The sequence below is a fragment of the Biomphalaria glabrata genome, chromosome 4, assembly GCF_947242115.1.
Source record: "Biomphalaria glabrata chromosome 4, xgBioGlab47.1, whole genome shotgun sequence".
Classification (NCBI taxonomy): Eukaryota; Metazoa; Mollusca; class Gastropoda; family Planorbidae; genus Biomphalaria; species Biomphalaria glabrata.
Genome location: NC_074714.1, coordinates 6,578,040 through 6,596,884, shown reverse-complemented (window position 1 = coordinate 6,596,884; position 18,845 = coordinate 6,578,040). Strand labels below are relative to the sequence as shown.

The 18,845-nt window shown below is 36.6% G+C and overlaps 2 protein-coding genes across 4 annotated transcripts; both read left to right on the top strand.

The window, feature by feature from the left end:
- The first annotated feature begins 5,415 nt into the window (after positions 1–5,415).
- Positions 5,416–9,543, top strand: LOC106064805 (meiosis expressed gene 1 protein homolog). 3 transcript variants are annotated; one of them, XM_013223430.2, is made up of 3 exons: positions 5,416–5,553; positions 7,940–8,091; positions 8,794–9,543. In XM_013223430.2, exons 2-3 carry the CDS (start codon positions 7,942–7,944, stop codon positions 8,920–8,922), a joined length of 279 nt encoding a protein of 92 aa, XP_013078884.1. In that variant the 5' UTR covers positions 5,416–5,553; positions 7,940–7,941; the 3' UTR covers positions 8,923–9,543. The 3 variants fall into 3 exon arrangements, with proteins under 3 accessions (XP_013078884.1, XP_013078882.1, XP_013078883.1); XM_013223428.2 differs by having other exon boundaries at positions 5,550–5,685; XM_013223429.2 differs by having other exon boundaries at positions 5,551–5,690.
- Positions 9,544–11,451: 1,908 nt separating this feature from the next.
- Positions 11,452–18,773, top strand: LOC129925648 (myb-like protein X). Its single transcript, XM_056025364.1, has 2 exons — positions 11,452–11,791; positions 12,645–18,773. Exon 2 carries the CDS (start codon positions 13,511–13,513, stop codon positions 15,548–15,550), a length of 2,040 nt encoding a protein of 679 aa, XP_055881339.1. The 5' UTR covers positions 11,452–11,791; positions 12,645–13,510; the 3' UTR covers positions 15,551–18,773.
- Positions 18,774–18,845: the final 72 nt, after the last annotated feature.

The following is an 18,845-nucleotide window of genomic DNA, read 5'->3' as shown; positions in this document are numbered from 1 at the left end:
AAGATAATTACTTCCTAGTCCAAACCTCCCGCAGGACGACGGGGGATGGGAGCGGGCAGGGTTTGAACCCTGGACCATCCATAAATCTGAACGACAGTCTAGCGCGAAAACCGCACGACCAGGCAGCCATCCGATGGTCAAAAGTAATAATGTTTCAAAGATTCATTTGCCGTAAATTTAAATTTAAATTAAATAAAAAAAATAGTAGATTAGTTTTAGTATATTAAAACATTACAATATTGATCAAAACGTTTGGAAATGAAAATCTACACTTTTTTTTACACTTTAAGTTTAGAAATTGAAATTCTACATCTTAATCTAGTCTATTTTAGTCTAAAATAGATCTACAAATTCTAGATATAGACTCTAAAATAATTTTAATTAGAATATAAATCCAGATCTAGAAATACTGTAATAAAAATCTAGATCTAGTTTAAAAAATCTAGATTAGATCTAAATCAAGATATCATTCCTTTTTTAAACGCGAGTCACATAACGAGGCTTAATAAACATTACTATACCGAGTTCTTTTTTCATTTCATTTGAAGAATTAATTCCATATAACGTCAGAGGAAAAAAACAACACTGCGTCACACGGCCTAGCCCTAGCTAGACTAAAAATCGTCTTCATCGATACGAGCCATTTATCCAAGTATTCATTGACTTTGGTGCACCGAGTGCGTTCTTTAAGCATTTCATTTAAAGAATTCATTCCATATGACGTCAAAGGAAAAAAAAACACTACGTCACTAGGCCTAGCTAGAATAAAAATCGCCTTCATCATTACGAGCCATTTATCCATATGACGTCAAAGGAAAAAAAACACTACGTCACACGGCTTAGTTAGACTAAAATATGTTTTTATTAATACAAGCAATATTTCGAGGGTTAATAGACATTGGTGCACCGAGTGCGTTCTTTTAACATTACATTTAAAGAGTCCATTCATATGACGTCAAAGAAAAAAAATTCCATTACCTCACAATAGGCTAGTACCGGTACCATAAAAAAAATGTCTTTATTTACACGAGATATTTAACGAGGGTTCATAGACATTGGTGCACTGAGTTCTAATAGAATTTATTTAAAAAGGATCAAAGTGGCATTGTTTTTGCGTTTTGTCTGTCAGTCGGTCTGTCCGTCATCTTAATATAAAAAAAACAACTAAAAGTTATTAAAAATTGATTAACCTTTATTCTACGTTTCAAAACATCGCAATAATTTTTAGGTATGAACACAATTGAAAAGTTTATATAATAGATTGTTCCGGATGTTTGTACAAATAGTAAAATAAAAAGAGAATTTCAGATAAATGAAATACCGTTAATTAAATTTTTTGGATGGTCTCGTATAAAAATTAGATGTACTACAGCCATGTGGAGAGATTTTCATACCTTACTTTGGTGTTTGGATTCTGTTTTCCTTAAAAATCGGAACATAATATTAACGATAATTAGATTTTTTAATGTTTTAGGTAGAAAGTTAAATGTACTGTAAGAGAGTAGTGAGTTAAAATATTTTTCATAAAAATCCGTAAAAACATTATTTCGTAAATGAGAAGATTATTTGTTTATTAATTAGAAGAGGGAGTTCAAACAATTATTTGGCGTTAGTAGATTTTTAAATAAATTCGGACGATTTATAAGAAACAAAATCCGGAACTTTCTTAATCGATTACAAAACTTCTATGTTATGTTTTAGCAAAAAAATTAAATGTCTAAAAAGTAATTTTCAGTAATCAATTCTAGTAAATTACTTTTTTTTTAAAGCCCTGAACAACCTATTGTCGATATTTTAAAAATTTGTTTAAAGATGAAAATACGGAACAATTTGATATTGATAACCAAATTATAGTGACGCATTGTCAAATAATATAAGTATAATATTAGTAAATTATGCGATTTCAAACAATCATTAGGCATAATTCATGTTTTATAAAACAATATCCGGAACATTTTTACACTTAATGAAATATAAGTCAGTATAGAGATTTTGATTTAGCATTAATATGCTATTTACATAAAAAACGGAACAACATATTATTGATAATGTGTTTTTGCAACGTTTAATTAAGCATGGAAATTGAATGTAATATAATTAGAAGAGCAAACAAACATTTGTTGGGGTTGATTAGTTTTGCACAAAAAAATGCGGAACAATCAATTTTTAGATACTTAAAACTATTGAGATGTTACGGGAGGAACATTAAAGTGTAAATCAGATTTTCAATAGCTTTTAGAGTTCTAGTTTTTTTTAATCAAATCGTGACGGACAGACCGACCAACAGACAAAACGCACAAAAATAATCTTCTTTTATTCGGATGGGGGCACTAAAGAAAAAATAAATAAAATCTGATTTTTTAAAAAAGTTTAAGGAATTGGTTTAGCACCTGGTCATGTAGCGACGTTACGCTACTGCACGAAAATCGCTGCATAAAAAGTCCATTAAAAAAAATGTGCGTGATATTTACATACAAAATGCATTATTAGCCTTTATAAACAAACAGAAATGTTTTCTTTTAATTTTAGCAGCTAGTTGACCAGAAAAAACATCGTTAACTATTATTTATATTTGTGTAAACATTTTCTGTACATTTTAAAAATATATTTGACTTAGTGATACTGAAAATACACAAAAATTGTCCATCTTTGTTAGTATATTGTAACATTACCTCCCTTACATTTACGTAATTGTTTTAGAATTGTACATTTACGTAATTGTTTTAGAATTGGTGTATTTTTATGAAAAAATCGCTTGCATAATTAATTTTATAAATTAAACGGTTTGCTTTTAGAAAACCAAAAGTAGCCGTTGCACCTAAACTTTTCAAGCCGCATTTAATGATGAAATAATATTTTTCATATCTCTTCTAGTTTTCGAGATCTGAGTGTGACAGACGGACAGACGGACAGACGGACATTTTGCACAAACCTAATAGCGGCTTTTTCCCCTTACGGGAGCCGCTAAAAAAGATAACTTTCATTTTTCAAGCTATTTTTTTTATTGTTCATGGGATGTATGTTTTAATATCCAGGTCTCTATAATATCTATATAGTAAGAAAAGTTCCCTTTCAGACCTTGTGATCTATGGAGCAGATGATGTAAAGGTCATGTTTCTGTGGCCCACAGTTAACAAGGGTGTCATGTGGTCAGCACAATGACCAACTGCCTTTACTTTCCCCAATGTCATGTGCCCATTAGAGCCGCCTAAAGTTTCAGATAGTAGAAATCCCAGGATTTTAATCCGGGACCCCCTTTACCACTCAGCCACCACACCTCCAATAATATCTATAGGCCTATGCTATTATCTTATGGGCACCTCGAAGCGAGAGTGTGGTGGAATAAATCCCTCCGCCGGCTTACAGAAATATGTCTACCAACTAGTGGCTCTCTCAATCCTTATAACATGGATCTGAGACATGGATACTAAGACCTTTTAAACGCTTTCACCAAAGGTGTTTGGGCTCCATCATGGAATATAATGACAAAACTGCAATACAAATAGCGATGTTCTTGTGAATGCCAGTATGGACAGTATACAAATAGCGATGTTCTTGTGAATGTCAGTATGGACAGTATACAAATAGCGATGTTCTTGTGAATGCCAGTATGGACAGTATACAAATAGCGATGTTCTAGTGAATGTCAGTATGGACAGTATACAAATAGCGATGTTCTTGTGAATGTCAGTATGGACAGTATACAAATAGCGATGTTCTTGTGAATGTCAGTATGGACAGTATACAAATAGCGATGTTCTTGTGAATGTCAGTATGGACAGTATACAAATAGCGATGTTCTTGTGAATGTCAGTATGGACAGTATACAAATAGCGATGTTCTTGTGAATGTCAGTATGGACAGTATACAAATAGCGATGTTCTTGTGAATGTCAGTATGGACAGTATACAAATAGCGATGTTCTTGTGAATGTCAGTATGGACAGTATACAAATAGCGATGTTCTTGTGAATGTCAGTATAGAGGGACTGATTATACTGCAGCAGCTACGCTGTCAGGGCACGTTCCGCATATGGGGGACCACTGTGATCTGAAAGATGGTCTGCGTAGCAATGATACCCCCCAGAAACGCTAAAAAGACCAGCTGTGGGGCCACCTTGCTTTAATTGACATAGAAGAGAGCAACTGGAGATTTCTTACAAAGCTGCAAAATGCACATTTGAGAACAAAAGAAAATCTATTACCGAGGACAAACGTAGACGCCAAAAAGAACCTATTATAAGTCGCCCACCGACTGAACATGGTTATATCTGCGTTAGGTATGGCAAAATATATAGGTTGCAGCTGGGACTTCCAAATCAATCTTCGGACGCAGTGTCAAAAATAGGTCTAAATGTAGTGTGTGGGTAACGGGGAAAGAAAATTCTGAAACTGATGGCTTACACTAGTCTACAGAAATGTTTGCGGTGCCAAATACCATAATTAAGTAATCAAAGGTGCTACATTTAGGAAAAAAAAATTAGGGGCATTAATTAGTCATAGTTAGAAGAAGCCAGATAAAGGCAATTAAGCTAACAAATAAATAAAGTTTCGGGTTGTCATTGTAGGTCTACTAAGAAAAAATAGCCGAAAAGTGTGGTGTGAAAACGGGTACTTCAGTTTATGTGGGTTCCGGTTGAAAAGCAACATATATTTTGATATTGAATCGAGAACCTGGAGCAAAGTCAGAGAAATATGTAGGCCTACGTAGGACTAACGTTTTTATTGTAGGCGGGAGAGGAAAATGGGGGGGGGGGGGGGAAGCGTATAATAAAAAGTGATACATATATGAATTCACGTGACGAAAGCAAGCGTGCGTGTAGGCCCATGTGTCGGGGGCGGATGGGGGCGCTATATGAAGCGTGTCATTCCAATTCAAGTCTATCTCAGAAAGCATCGTAATATGCACAACCTCGCAGCACAAGTAAAAAAAAAAAAAAAAAAAAAGATTTGGGGGGGGGGGGGTAAAGTTCTAGAGAGAGAGAGAGATGGAGAGGGAAAGAACAGATAAAAGTAGTTTAGGGGGGGGTCGATAAAATAATGTGGCCCGTTTATTGGAAGGATTGGATGTTCCGGCCATAATAAGCAATATAAAGCTTGGGAACAAATAAACGGGCGTAGCTATTGTGTAGTCCTATCCAAGTAGCTTAATTATAATAGCAGGCCCATATATTTGAGACCTATTTTTTTTACATTTAGAAGCCCTCTGAGAAGAAAAGCATTCCATTACTAGGCAGATTTATAATTATTATAAAATGTTCATCCTAATAAATATAAACTACTAACTAGTAATTGCGTCAAGGTTTATCTTTTTTAAATAGAATCTAGATCTTTACAAAATAGTCTATGGCCTAAGCTAGCTATTTTGAAGTAAAGTCTGTATCATATAAGATAAGATTCATTTAGATCTAGATATAGACTCTATTATAGATTCAAGATCTAGATATTTGATATCTAAACTAAAATAATTAAACCAATTAATAATTTTCTGAAGCATTAGGATGTTGCTAGGCAACATCCAAGGTGTAATTTCCGTTAATAAATTTAACGCTTGGTATGTACGTTTGTTGACATTGATAGTATAAAGAGTCTGAGCTAGATCTATATATTCTTTTATTTAAAACAACAACAATATAGCTTAAGACCAAGAAAAAAGTCTTCTAGATCTCAGAATAGAACGCAAAAAGTAGTGTAAATTTAAGGCTTTTAAATTGTATACAAGGATAGGACGAATCCTGCTAGTCTAGTTACTTAATTAAGTTAATAATAGTAAATACTACTGACTTAGACTCTATTATAATTATGTGATCTTAAAATGTATAGATAATAGTATAGATTCTTTTCTAGTTCTAGATGTAGTAACTAGATTCTAAATCTAGATAATGGGAAGAAAAAATGCTTCAGTAGTTTCACATGTAGAGGTTTACCAGATGTCCACAACAGGACACTTTATAGAGGATCCTTCCTCCAGTTGGCATTGCCTCCAGTGTTCAAATGTCTTGCTCTCACTTTTTTTTAGTTTGCATTTTATCCTTCAGTTCAATTTAATCCTTTTCATCTTCTGGTTTAAACACACCTACTCACAAATATATGCATAGGATGTAATCATCTTTTTTTTTTTAAGTAACGTCTGTATTATATTAGAAAAGAAGAAAAAATTATATCGCTGAAAGATGATATGTTTTGGAGAATCCTTTATGATGAAGTATTCTTATATTTAAGGCTGTTGTCACAGGCAAAATAGTTAGCTTGTTGTACCTAAATGTATTTTGGTGAATTTTGCTTATTGTAATTTGGTGAAATTGGTGAATACAGAGGATGAAAGTGGAAATAGTGAACATGATCGAGTTAGGTATGCTGGGAAGTAGGGTCATATAAGAGATAGAGAGTTTTTAAATGTTAGCAAGAAGTAGGGTACATATAAGAGATAGAGTGTTTTTAAATGTTAGCAAGAAGTAGGGTCATATAAGAGATAGAGAGTTTTCAAATGTTAGCAAGAAGTAGGGTCATATAAGAGATAGAGAGTTTTTAAATGTTAGCAAGATAAGTAGGGTCATATAAGAGATAGAGAGTTTTTAAATGTTAGCAAGATAAGTAGGGTCATATAAGAGATAGAGTGTTTTTAAATGTTAGCAAGAAGTAGGGTCATATAAGAGATAGAGAGTTTTCAAATGTTAGCAAGAAGTAGGGTCATATAAGAGATAGAGAGTTTTTAAATGTTAGCAAGATAAGTAGGGTCATATAAGAGATAGAGAGTTTTTAAATGTTAGCAAGATAAGTAGGGTCATATAAGAGATAGAGTGTTTTTAAATGTTAGAAAGAAGTAGAGTCATATAAGAGATAGAGAGTTTTTAAATGTTAGCAAGAAGTAGGGTCATATAAGAGATAGAGAGTTTTTAAATGTTAGCAAGAAGTAGGGTCATATAAGAGATAGAGTGTTTTTAAATGTTAGCTAGAACAGTTGCTACTGGTTCTTGTTTTTATTGTAGCAAGTTTCTAAGAAATGAAGATTATTACATCACATAGTCAAAATAAATATCTAGGCATTATCATCAACAACAAGCTTTCATGGGAAGACCACCTTGGAACTCTGACAAAGAAAACAGCCCAGCGACTCTTTTTTCTATACAAACTCAACAGTTTTAAATTAAACAAGAAGATCCTTGAGACATTTTACGGCGCAACAGTACAAAATCTGCTAACATACAGAATAAGTTGTTGGCAAGGCAATGCCTCATCTAAACTGTTGCAACGTCTAGAAAACATCATTAAAAAAGCATCAAAAATTACACTCACAACATTACCACATTTAAAGGAACTTTTTGAACAAACGTGCCTAAGAAAAATCGAAAAAATCTTGGAAGACAACGGCCACCCGCTCCATCAGAACTACGCCAGGTCGTCGCGAAGTGGGCGACTGCTGTCAATCAAAACAAGAACGGAGCGGTACAAAAACTCGTTCGTACCTCACTCGGTCAGACTCTATCACCGCCACTCATTGATCAGGGAACATGAAATGCACCAAGATACCTGTGTGTAGTCGCTGAATGAACTCTTTATGTTGTCTGTTGTATTTATGTGTATTTTTCTGTTGTGTTGTCTTTATATGAGAAACGAGTCCTTGTAATCACAACAAATTTCCGTAAGGATCAATAAAGCAGTCTTAGTCTTAGTCTTAGTCTTAAAAAACCTTCTGGAGGACAATGGGTTACGCTGGCAATCTTAAGTTCAAATTGAGAATAAACATGACAGTTGGACGCACATAATCCTTGCCTTTGCAGTCATTCAATTTTCTTTCCTATTTTAAAACCTTTTGATCATTTCATAAATATAGAGATTCCAAGCGAGCTTTTTATTTATTAACCCTAAGACTTGCAAGTATTTTGAACTGCTGGTATGACAAGATGAAATGATTTTTCTTCCTTCTCATTACTAACTAGTCATGGCCAAAGTTGAGACAATGCCAACAGCTAGTCCTAAGTCAATGTCAAGACCAACACAATGGAATGAAGAAGTAGAAGAAGCTTACAGATTCCAACTGGCAGGGTACCGAGATGAAATTGAATACAAGCAAGTGAGGAAAACTGATCATGTGAGTTCTCATGTTTAATAAAATTGTATAGTTTACTGTCAAGTTAATTAATTATGTCAAGCATGTTGCCTGAATTAGCCAGGAAAACTCTTAATTATTATAAGAGTTTAAGTCTCTTATTAACATGCACTAGATTGATGCATGGATTTAATTATCTTCTTCTTAGGAGAAACATTTAGATAGATCTAGAATTAAAATTTCAGATTTCTCTATTAACATTTGTCTGACATCAGAAACCCTTTTCTCATTATTGTTATCTTAGTAGGTTGTTCTCCCTTGCTCAGTGAAATTAACAATTACATTCATTAGTGATTGGTTCACTAGAGTCCACTACACTTCCCTCATAGAGTTGTGATGAGGGTTGAGTAGATTTATAAATTTCTCAAATCAGAAGTTGCTTAAAGTGTTGGGTGCTGCTAATGCTAATACTTCTAAAATAGCATTATCAACAGATAAGTGTTGATAATAAGATGAATATTTTTATTATAAGCTGAAATATGCAGTAAGATAATTGGAGCCTTTGTCGTCCTAAATTTCAAAGAAAGCTATTTCAATCAGATAAACCATAAAATACATTTATTCAATGTCAGCTGGCTATGCATACCAAGCTGCATGTTTTGTTCAGATGAAATATAAAGTGAAGTCTCAATAAACAATCCACATTTGTTCATGCACCATTGTTTATATCTGGCTCTTCTTCAGGTGGACAGATGGCCACATAATGGATTCATAAAGAAACTCATTCGTCGAGACGGCTGCTTCTATTACTATGACAGAACTAGAGAGTGTCCAGACAAGCAGATCAACAAAACAAAACTATATGCCTACTGACCTCTGTAACTTAAGTCACCACCAGTAACAAGCTGTTTCAATTATCACTCAAAACTTTTTTTTTAATGGGATCAAGAGTTTGATTAAAAATATCCCCTTAACCATGTTTATGCTGGTGGCTCTAGCAGCTTGTGCATTTGCTTATTGTTTTTTGTTGTGTCATGAAGTCCTTATTGTTATACTCCTGACATTTTTAAGAATGTACAGCCAGGCAGAGTTGAAGATAGAACCTGAGTCCCTTTTACATTATCTAGACTTTAACAACTTATTGAACTAGATGGTTTATTGCATTTCCATGAAATCAAAATATTAGAGTCACTAAGTGCAATGTTTTAAATTGGTCAGCTTTCAAAAATAAATCTACATGTTTGGATACATTAAGTAGAATAATAATTATTAATGAACCAGCATTGTCTCATTTTTTTTGTTTTTAGAAAATTGTAAATTTGAGTAACAGTAATTTTTTTTTTTTAGATTTTTATTATAAAACTCTGTACAGTAATTTGGTCATGTGAGCCACATCCTTTGTTTTCTTTATATATTTTTATCTTTATTTTTTTGAAACATTATTATATTGAATATCCATGGCATTTATGGCAACATAAAAGTCTGTCAAGCAAATGTTAATGTGTTTTGTTTTTTCTGTGTACATAATATATTGGTACCATAAGTCTGTACTGTGAAAACACATTGAAACTTTTATAGCTTATGTACTGTTAATAAAAAGTTAGCTTTATTATTAGTTGTAAATAGAGAACTGTTTCACTGCTATAGCTAGTCAAAGATTGTAAATAGGTTCTAAAATTGCGTTATTTAATACACATCTATCTAAACTAGTTTTTCTGCATCCATTTGAGGGATTTGTGGCTGAGTAGCATAAACCACTTGGAGACTTGGGTTCAATTACTAACTCAAAATAGTTGTTTTGGCTGAGTACGTGAAGGTAGTACTGAAATCTTCTTCCCCCAAATCCACATATGAGATTGAACCACAGGGCGACAAATATGCAATCGCATGAAAGGAATTTAAATAAGTTTCTGTAAACAAAATTTAAATTTATTGTAGAGTTAGGAAACAAACAATATCGAACCTCACGACCAAACTTTAAAACATTGATTCAAACCGAAATGAATCAAGATTTTGCAATATTGTTATTATAAAAAAAATAATTTTTCACTGATGTGATTTGACAGTTAATATTTTGTTACTGTCTTGAGCTAGCCTTGTCCTTGACATCTTGTGGGTGCATCTTTCATGAGCCAAATTTGGCTTTTGATATCAATATGAAGGGTGCCATACCATTTAATATTTGTGCATTAATGAAATGGGAGATTTGAGAAATGAAAAGTAGGCTCTGAATGTAGAAACAAGCATAAGTGGGCAGATCTTTACCTTTTTGTGGAGCATGAAAATAAGCCAATATGTCTGCTTTGCGACTGTTTCTATAGAACATAACGACATATGACAGCATTCATAGTTTGAGCCATGAAGATAACATCTCTAAGATTAGAGGACTGACAAGAATATTTACCAAGAAGGGACAAAGAAATGTGTTGATGGTAAGGGCATGCTACAGAGTTGCTTACATCTTAAGCAGTGAAATGAAGCCCTTTTTTGAAGACCAATGCGCAAAAAAGGGGACTATTATCACTGATGGAAGAAAAGTGCCATGAAAAGAAATATGCAGCTGAAGCCACCACCCTTTTCCCCACGACAATTAAAAAATCTAAATTTAAAACTAAGAGACAGAGCATCAGAGTTTGAAATATATCTATTGCCACCGCCATATCTGATAACGCTCAACTCTTGGTACTAATTTGCAGTACGAAAAGCAATTTTAAAATCACAGAAGAGATAGCTGCTATGAGGAGCATGCATTGGGACCACCACTGGCAAAGACCTGTTTATGGAGATTTCAGACATCATGGTTGGTGTGACTACTGATACCACCAGAAGAATGGCTGGATGTCATAGTGAATTGGCACCAAGAGATTTTAGAAAAAGTGTCAAGTCCAACCTCTGTAGTGAGGCCTTGAATCAGGACCATGTGATGATGTGTACATTTTATAACATTTCAAGCGTTGAACCACAAAATTTCTAAGAACTTTTTGTCCAAAATAAGAGTACAGTGGAGTGCTATGGTTAAGTAGAGGAAAGGTTTTAAAACCTTTTTTGGATACATGACATGAAACAGAAATTTTTATGACAGAGAAATGAAAGCAATTACTTTAACTTAATGACACCACATGGTTATGAGATTAGGCTTTTTTAAAGTGACATCACATCACATCTACATAAACACAATAACAAAGTACAAGAAAAACAAGTTGATTTTACATGTATAAGCTGTTTTATACACAGGTGGAAAGGGGAGAAATCGCAGACGAACATCTAGATATTTAGTGCTTTGACATGGTGCCACATCTATGCAGTGAGATTTTCATAAGTTGGTTTTGGATAACTTCCTATATCCCATGAATTAGTGTATTATAGCCACAGGTTTCTAATAAAAGTACTTTATATTGTTATGACATGATTAGGAAGTAGTTAGGAATTAGTTATTTGTTTCGGGAATAGGGTAAAGTTTTAATTAGCGACAAGTGACGTGACAGATCTTTAAAAAGTAAGAACGCTCTAAACGACGCTAGGAGGAGGACGCTTATTGTAAAGTAGTAGACTTGAGTACGACATTATTGACATCGGACGATTCCCTTTTGAGTATTAAACATATTGTTAGAACAACATATCAGCGTCGACTACATATTTGATTGTTTCGGCCTTTCGCCGGTGTTACTGAAGTGTTGAATTCAGCGTTACCTACAGTCAGATCTACACTAGACAGATTGTCAAGAATCAACACCGCGCAGAGGTCTTAACAACGTGGCGACCCCTGACTCGGAGCTCACTGGCATCAACATCCAGAAGGATAGAAGCCCTCTGTTAGGAGGAGGCAGAAGTTACGTCATCGGCCTAGTCTGCAGCTAGACCCTGATTATACAGCCACGTCGGCGAAGGAAAGCCAGTGAGATCCTGGACTCGTAGACCTAGGAGGTAACGAAATATAGATCTAGATCTACATTTGTAATTTGTAAACGCCCATACGTTGGGGCAGCGTATTGAAGCCTGTAGTTCGGTATTGAGAGGGCTACAGTTGCTGAAGGGAAGAAAAACGTCCTGTCGAAGCCGTACTGAAGAGATATCGCCTGCCCGGCATCTTGAGAACGAACGTGAAGGTCACCTCTGCAAGGCCAAGATCGACCGTTGAGGTCACGCCCGCCAAAGAACTTTTGACGTAGGAACCATCTTACTGCCTGCGGCACTTAAGTACAATAGTGCTAATCTGATCTACGTCTCGGCTGAATCTGTGCTACACGTTAGATAGCCAGATAGCCGGTATTTTAGCACTGGACTTTGACTTTGTCGCTGGGTCAACTGTTGGACCGTTCCAGTTTCACTTTGGACAGACGACCACCTGGAACCACCGTACCTGCCTTAGAACCAGCAACCGGAACCAGACTCTACGGCACCGACGAACCGGAGCCAGACGACAGATCACCGTGAACCAGAACCAGACGCCGTACCACCGAAGAACCGGAGCCGTTGCAGACCATTACCGAAGGACCTTGGAGAGCCGAAACGTTCGCTGTCTTTATCTCACCGCTAGGGAAGACATCGCCGTGAGCCTTGCCGCCGGGACAGACATTAGGAAGAGTGGACCCGAGACTGACTGTGGAGTTATCGCATCGCCGCTTCTTAGACAGATAAGTCAAGTGTTATTTAACTACTTTCTCCTTAGAATAATTAGAGTCTGTAGGGAAGTGACCACTCGCTAGATTATCACTACCAGGTTAAATCGTGGTGGATTGGGGATATCCTTAAAATTAGGTGTAATCTAGCAAGAGGTCCAGATATACGTTTAGCTGTTAATTCGTCCTGTGTGTGAATGTGAATCATTTAGTTAATCATTTTTAGTAACGTCATGTATTAATTGTTTGCAATACTCCTGTCTTAAGTCTTACTGTCAGACGAAAGTCTCATTCATTAGAACTAGATCTATAGTTTGGTGTTTAACGTATTTAGGTTTAATTTCATAGTTTATTTGGATGAGTAAGTTATATACACTCCTGGCTGGGAAAGCAGGTAAGAAGTAACTAAGATCTAGCGTAATCTAGACTAGATCTGGGGAACAATCGAGGTGAAGCCTGATTGCCCATTTGTAATTTTAGTAGTTGTAAATAGACAGGTTGGTCTATTTACCGGCGACTCGTGTGAGTAACACGTAGTCGGTTGAGTGTGCGTGTGTCGCACAGCGTATTCAGTCGGGTCAAAGGGTAGCCTACACACTGGTACCAAGGATACTAAGTGTATCTTGGAAAGTACAGAAGTTATTATAAGTCGGAGTTGGCAGTGTAGACGCCAAGGGTAGAGTGACGAATTTAATTTATTTGAATCAAGAGGTATTAGGTAGCCGCGGAGCGAGGTTACGCTCAAAAGGTAATTTGATTTATAGAACATAGGTAATAGACGCTATTAGGCCTGTGTGTAAGATAATTTAAATAAAAAAGCGAGGTAAAGTAACAAAGGTAATATGGCAGCTACTTCAGGTTACGACCTGGAAGAATTTAGGAAAAAGCTAATTCATGAAGCTAAGACAGAACTAGAACTGCGCGGCAAAGAACTAACTGCTTATGTACAGCAGATGGTGGCGGCAGAAGCAGAGCGCTTGGAGAAGGAAAGAATTAGAGAAGCGGAACGCTTGGAGAGAGAGAAAGCTAGAGGCAGAGAAAAAGAAAAAGAAGAAGCAGATCGCATAGAGCGGGAAAAGGTTAGAGAGGCAGAAAAATTGGAAAGGGAAAAGGTTAGAGAGGCGGAACGCATCGAGAGGGAGGAAAAAGAAGAGGCGGACAGAAAAGTGAGAATTCAAGTTAAACAGATGAGGATAGAGGCTGGTGTAAGTGTGCCCACCGAAGGAAACAGCAACAATAGTGCCAACATAGAAAGCCATAGTAGCGCCGCATGGATGAAGAAGAAAATCCAACCTTTTGCGGAAGACAAGGACGACATCGGCGACTATCTGAAACGCTTTGAAATTAAACTTGCAAAGTTTAATGTCCAGGAGAAGGAGTGGTCCGAAATCTTGTTGGACTTCGTACATGGGAAAGCCCTCACGATTTGCCAAAACCACGACCACTCCATGCAAAACAGCTATCAGGTGCTAAAGAAGGAACTGCTAAACGCATACGGGCACAACGCGGAAACATTCCGAAAGAAGTATTATGAAAACACTCCATCCAGCCAAGTTGATCCCCAAACAACTATCAACTCAGAGAAAGACTTCTTCACTAAATGGCTCGCATTCGAGAATGTAGAGAACACTTACGAGGGGTTGAAGAACTTCATTCTGATTGATAACTTTATCAATAAGTGCGACCCTCAGCTGCAGTCTTTTGTAAAAGAAAGAAACCCTAAGGTAATTGAAGACTTGGTAGAAATTATTAGGATCTTTAAGAATGCTTACCCAAACAACCCGCTTTCAGTTAGCGACCATAAAAAAGTCATTGACCTGGTAAATTATGTAAAGAGAAATGATGTTAGTGATAGGGATTATGGTAGGAGAAATGATAGGTCCAGGGAACGTGGGAACAATGGTCGGGATAGTTATGAAGGCTTAAATGATAGACCTTGGGAAAATGAAAACAATGGCAGGGAAAGTTATGATAGGAGAATAGATAGACCTAAAGCGGATGATAGAAACGTTAGGGATGTTACATGTTTTAACTGTCAGGAAAAGGGACACATGGCATACCAGTGTAAGAAACATAGAGGGAATGGAGCTGGCAATAGAAATGCACAGGGTAATAGTGGCACTAGTGATAGGAGAGGTAATCGAGAAAACCGTAGACAAGAGAGGGATAATCGGCCACCGGATAGGGTTAATTTTGTAAGGAGCATCCAAGACAGGGATCGTGATAGTGGACATAGTGAATCAGATGAAGAAATTAATTACGTTGATTGTGGGGAAGATAGATTTAAATTATATCCAGGCATGATAAATAATAAACAGGTAAATGTGATCCGGGACACAGCTAGCAGTACACTCGCGGTTCGAGGGGGATTAGTGAAATCTAAGGATTATTTAGGCTATACCAAATCGGTCAGATTGGCAGACGGCGCAGTTAAGAGATTCGAAGCATGCAAAGTGTTCCTTCGATCTCCATTATACACAGGGTATTGCGAAGGTGTAGCCATGCCAAGGTTATCTAGAGATGTTTTACTTGGAAATGTAACAGGTGTCAAAGCCGCTTCGGACAAGCAGGTTAGAAGTTGGAGAAGCAGGTATAACAACAAGAAGCGAAATAAACCTAGAAATGACAGAATTTGTTTTAACTGCCATAAACATGGGCACATCGCTAAAGACTGTTGGAGTAGGGCAGAACAGTCTAAACAGAAGATTGCGAGTTCGGATAGGAGGCACAGGTCTGTGTCCGACAGTGATGGTAGAAGAGATGACTATGGTAGCGGTAATCGCAAGTCATACAGAGGTAGAAGGCCACAAGCGGGCTATAGTGGTGTAAGAAGAGATGTTAACTCCAGTTGGAGAGAACAAATGTATGAGTCGTGTAGATAGCCTGTGAAACATAGCACTATGAGACCGTAGTGTGTAAATAAGTTGGATTTTATTTAAATTGTTTATTCTTAATTAATTGACCTAACTAGTAGTCATAACTAGACGGGTATTAGGTTGTGTTAAGGTATTTTTGAATAGGATATTTATGTTATAATATAAATGCTATTGCGTTATTATTAGATTAACTCGTGTTGGTTATTGAGTTCGGGTAGTATGTATGAATTGTATGTATGTTGGTATGAATAAAAAGGGCATTTATAAGGCGACGATGTAGTTACATCAAGGAAAAGTAAGTTTTATAATTTATTCTTTGTATTTGATCATGATCATACATCAGTAAAGAGTTAGGTCGTGTGGGGACAAGTAAGTGGAGAGAGAAAATTAAATACACTTGTAAATGCCCGAAAGAACGTTAGGTGTATAGTGGGAGAACGAGGATTGATAAATGTCAATTTGTCATATTAGGTAAATTGTCTGTCCTGACGTGTGAGGGAAAGCGGTGTAACCTCTGGAACGTAATGTGATGAAGTATAGATAGACACACCTATAGTGTCAGCGCAAACGAACTATGTCTGCGATCACCTATGGCACATCACAGTGGACAGTATCAGTTAGTGACACTTGAGCAGTGTTTCTCAAACTTTTTTGTCTGGCGGCACAGTAAAAAACTAAAAAAAATTCGCGTCACACCATGAAGAGCAACAGTTTTTTCATAATAAAAAGAAAAAAAGATTTGACCTGTTTTTAAGTATTACATTTAATGTGAAGGGTGTGCCTGTTTTTGAGAAAAAATGCGATCTAATCGAAGCTCCAGAGTCGACAAACAAACTCGCATTTCATCGTCTATTGTAAGAAGTCTCTCTCTTTTCTTAGACTTGATTTCGGTCAGTGCTAAAAATTCAAACTCACAAAACCATGAAGATGCAAATGGAAGAATTATTTTGATTGCTTTTAAACTGATAGCAGGATATAACTTGTTGATTGAAATCCAAAACACATCCAGGCTTTTCTCGGCAAAACTTGACTTTAGAACTGCATCGTTTTTTAAATCAATGATGAACTGCTCTTCTTCTTCAGTTGTCAGATTGTAGCTTCATTGTTTCCAAATGGATAGCTGACCCATCCCATAGTCATTACTTCCAACTGTTGGAAATGATTCCTGCAATGCTGACTGCAGGTGTTTCAAAGTGTCCAGAATTTCGGGGGTTATTTCTTTATTTGAAGCACATTCATTGTAAGTAAGAAAGCAGTTGAAGACTCCTTTCGAGATCTTACTTTGCCACAAAGGTAATTTTTCACCAAATGACTTCAGTTTTGAGGATGCAGTGATGATTGTTTCGATGGTCCTTGAAGATTTTAATTCAATGAAGACCTTAACCCACCAGATCTCGTCATGAATAGAAAATCCAAAGTATTTTTTTTTCAGCCTCCAAGAATAAAATCAGCTCAGCCTTGAGTTGGACGACACGCTTTAACACTTTCTCCCCGGAGAGCCAACGAACGTTAGTGTGATACAGGAGACATTTGTAGTCTGAATCCATTGCTTCACAAAGCTCTGAGAAAAGTCGGGATACAAGCGGTCGAGATTTGATGAAGTTTATAACTTCAATCACTTGATCCAGAGCAGACATCAAATCTTTCGGGCAAAGATTTGAAGGCAAGAGCTTCTCTGTGGATCATGCAGTGAACAACTAATACTTTTGGATTTTATTGACGCACAAGAGTGACGAATCCCTTTCTATTCACCCGCATGGAAGGACAGCCATCGGTGCAAACACTGACACAGTTTTTCCACTGTGGTTTGAATAGCAAAATGTTTTCGTTCACCACTTTAAAAATATCTTCGCCTTTGGTCGTAGTTGGTAAGTCTTTGCAAAATAAGAATTCGTTGGCACATTTTTCATCCCTTATGAACCGAATAAAAGCTAGCAGCTGAGCTTTGCCGCTAACGTCAGCGGATTCATCAACTTGACGAGACCACAGCAGCGACACTTCATCGTCAGTCACGTCGAAGTGTTCGCAGATTTGGTCTTGTAAATCTGACGATAAGTCTTCAATTCTGCGCGAGATAGTATCATTTGACAAAGGATTTTTTTTTAACTTTTTCGGCGGCATCGGGTCCTAGAATAGTTTCAACAACTATTGCTAAAGCTGGTGCAATGACTGATTCAGTCTCTGTCTGTGCGTTCTTGCGTTTTGCTAATAACTGAGCAACCTTATAACTTGCAATCAATCCCTTTTTTGGCAGCTTTAGGTAGTTCGTAAGTTTCTTAGCTTGTTTATTTTGTTGAGCCCTGATGTTTTCGAAGTATTCCTTCGGTTGCGCTTTTACAGCTGGATGTTTTGTTTACAAGTGTCTTTTCAATTTGCTTGGAACAAGCGCCTCATTCGACAGAGTTGCATTGCAGATCATACAGAAAGGCAATGGAGAATCTTCAAGTCCCGAAGATATGAAACCATATCCGATGTAATCTTCTTTGTACCTTCGTTTGGTCCCTTGCTTTTCATTTAACGCTTTCGCAGTTTTATTCTTGCTAACGTATTTCTCCATGGATAACAACGAATAATGCTTATTGATAATTTGTTATGATTAGTATACACATAACTAATTTACATGAAACACATCGCTTATTATTATCGTTACCAATTCAAGAACTGCTGTGCGTCTGCTAAGGCGGCCTACATTTGAGTCATTATAATAATATATGTATAGTGGACAATTCCATAACCTGAAACCTGAAAACTCCCGCGGCACACCTGCAAATCTTCGGCGGCACACTAGTGTGCCGCGGCACACAGTTTGAGAAACACTGCACTTGAGGGAAATAGTTGTTCAGAGGAACTTGATTGTGGACACAGAAAGAGAAGTTGAAATCGCAATCAAGACTCAAGTTGTGTTGTCTTTTATGTTTCCCTACATTTTGGCCCTTGCACATTGTAAGACTAAGACAGTAGATTAAAAAAATTGACAGGCAATTTTTTTTAGCGGGAGGGGGAGGAGTTGTTATGACATGATTAGGAAGTAGTTAGGAATTAGTTATTTGTTTCGGGAATAGGGTAAAGTTTTAATTAGCGACAAGTGACGTGACAGATCTTTAAAAAGTAAGAACGCTCTAAACGACGCTAGGAGGAGGACGCTTATTGTAAAGTAGTAGACTTGAGTACGACATTATTGACATCGGACGATTCCCTTTTGAGTATTAAACATATTGTTAGAACAACATATCAGCGTCGACTACATATTTGATTGTTTCGGCCTTTCGCCGGTGTTACTGAAGTGTTGAATTCAGCGTTA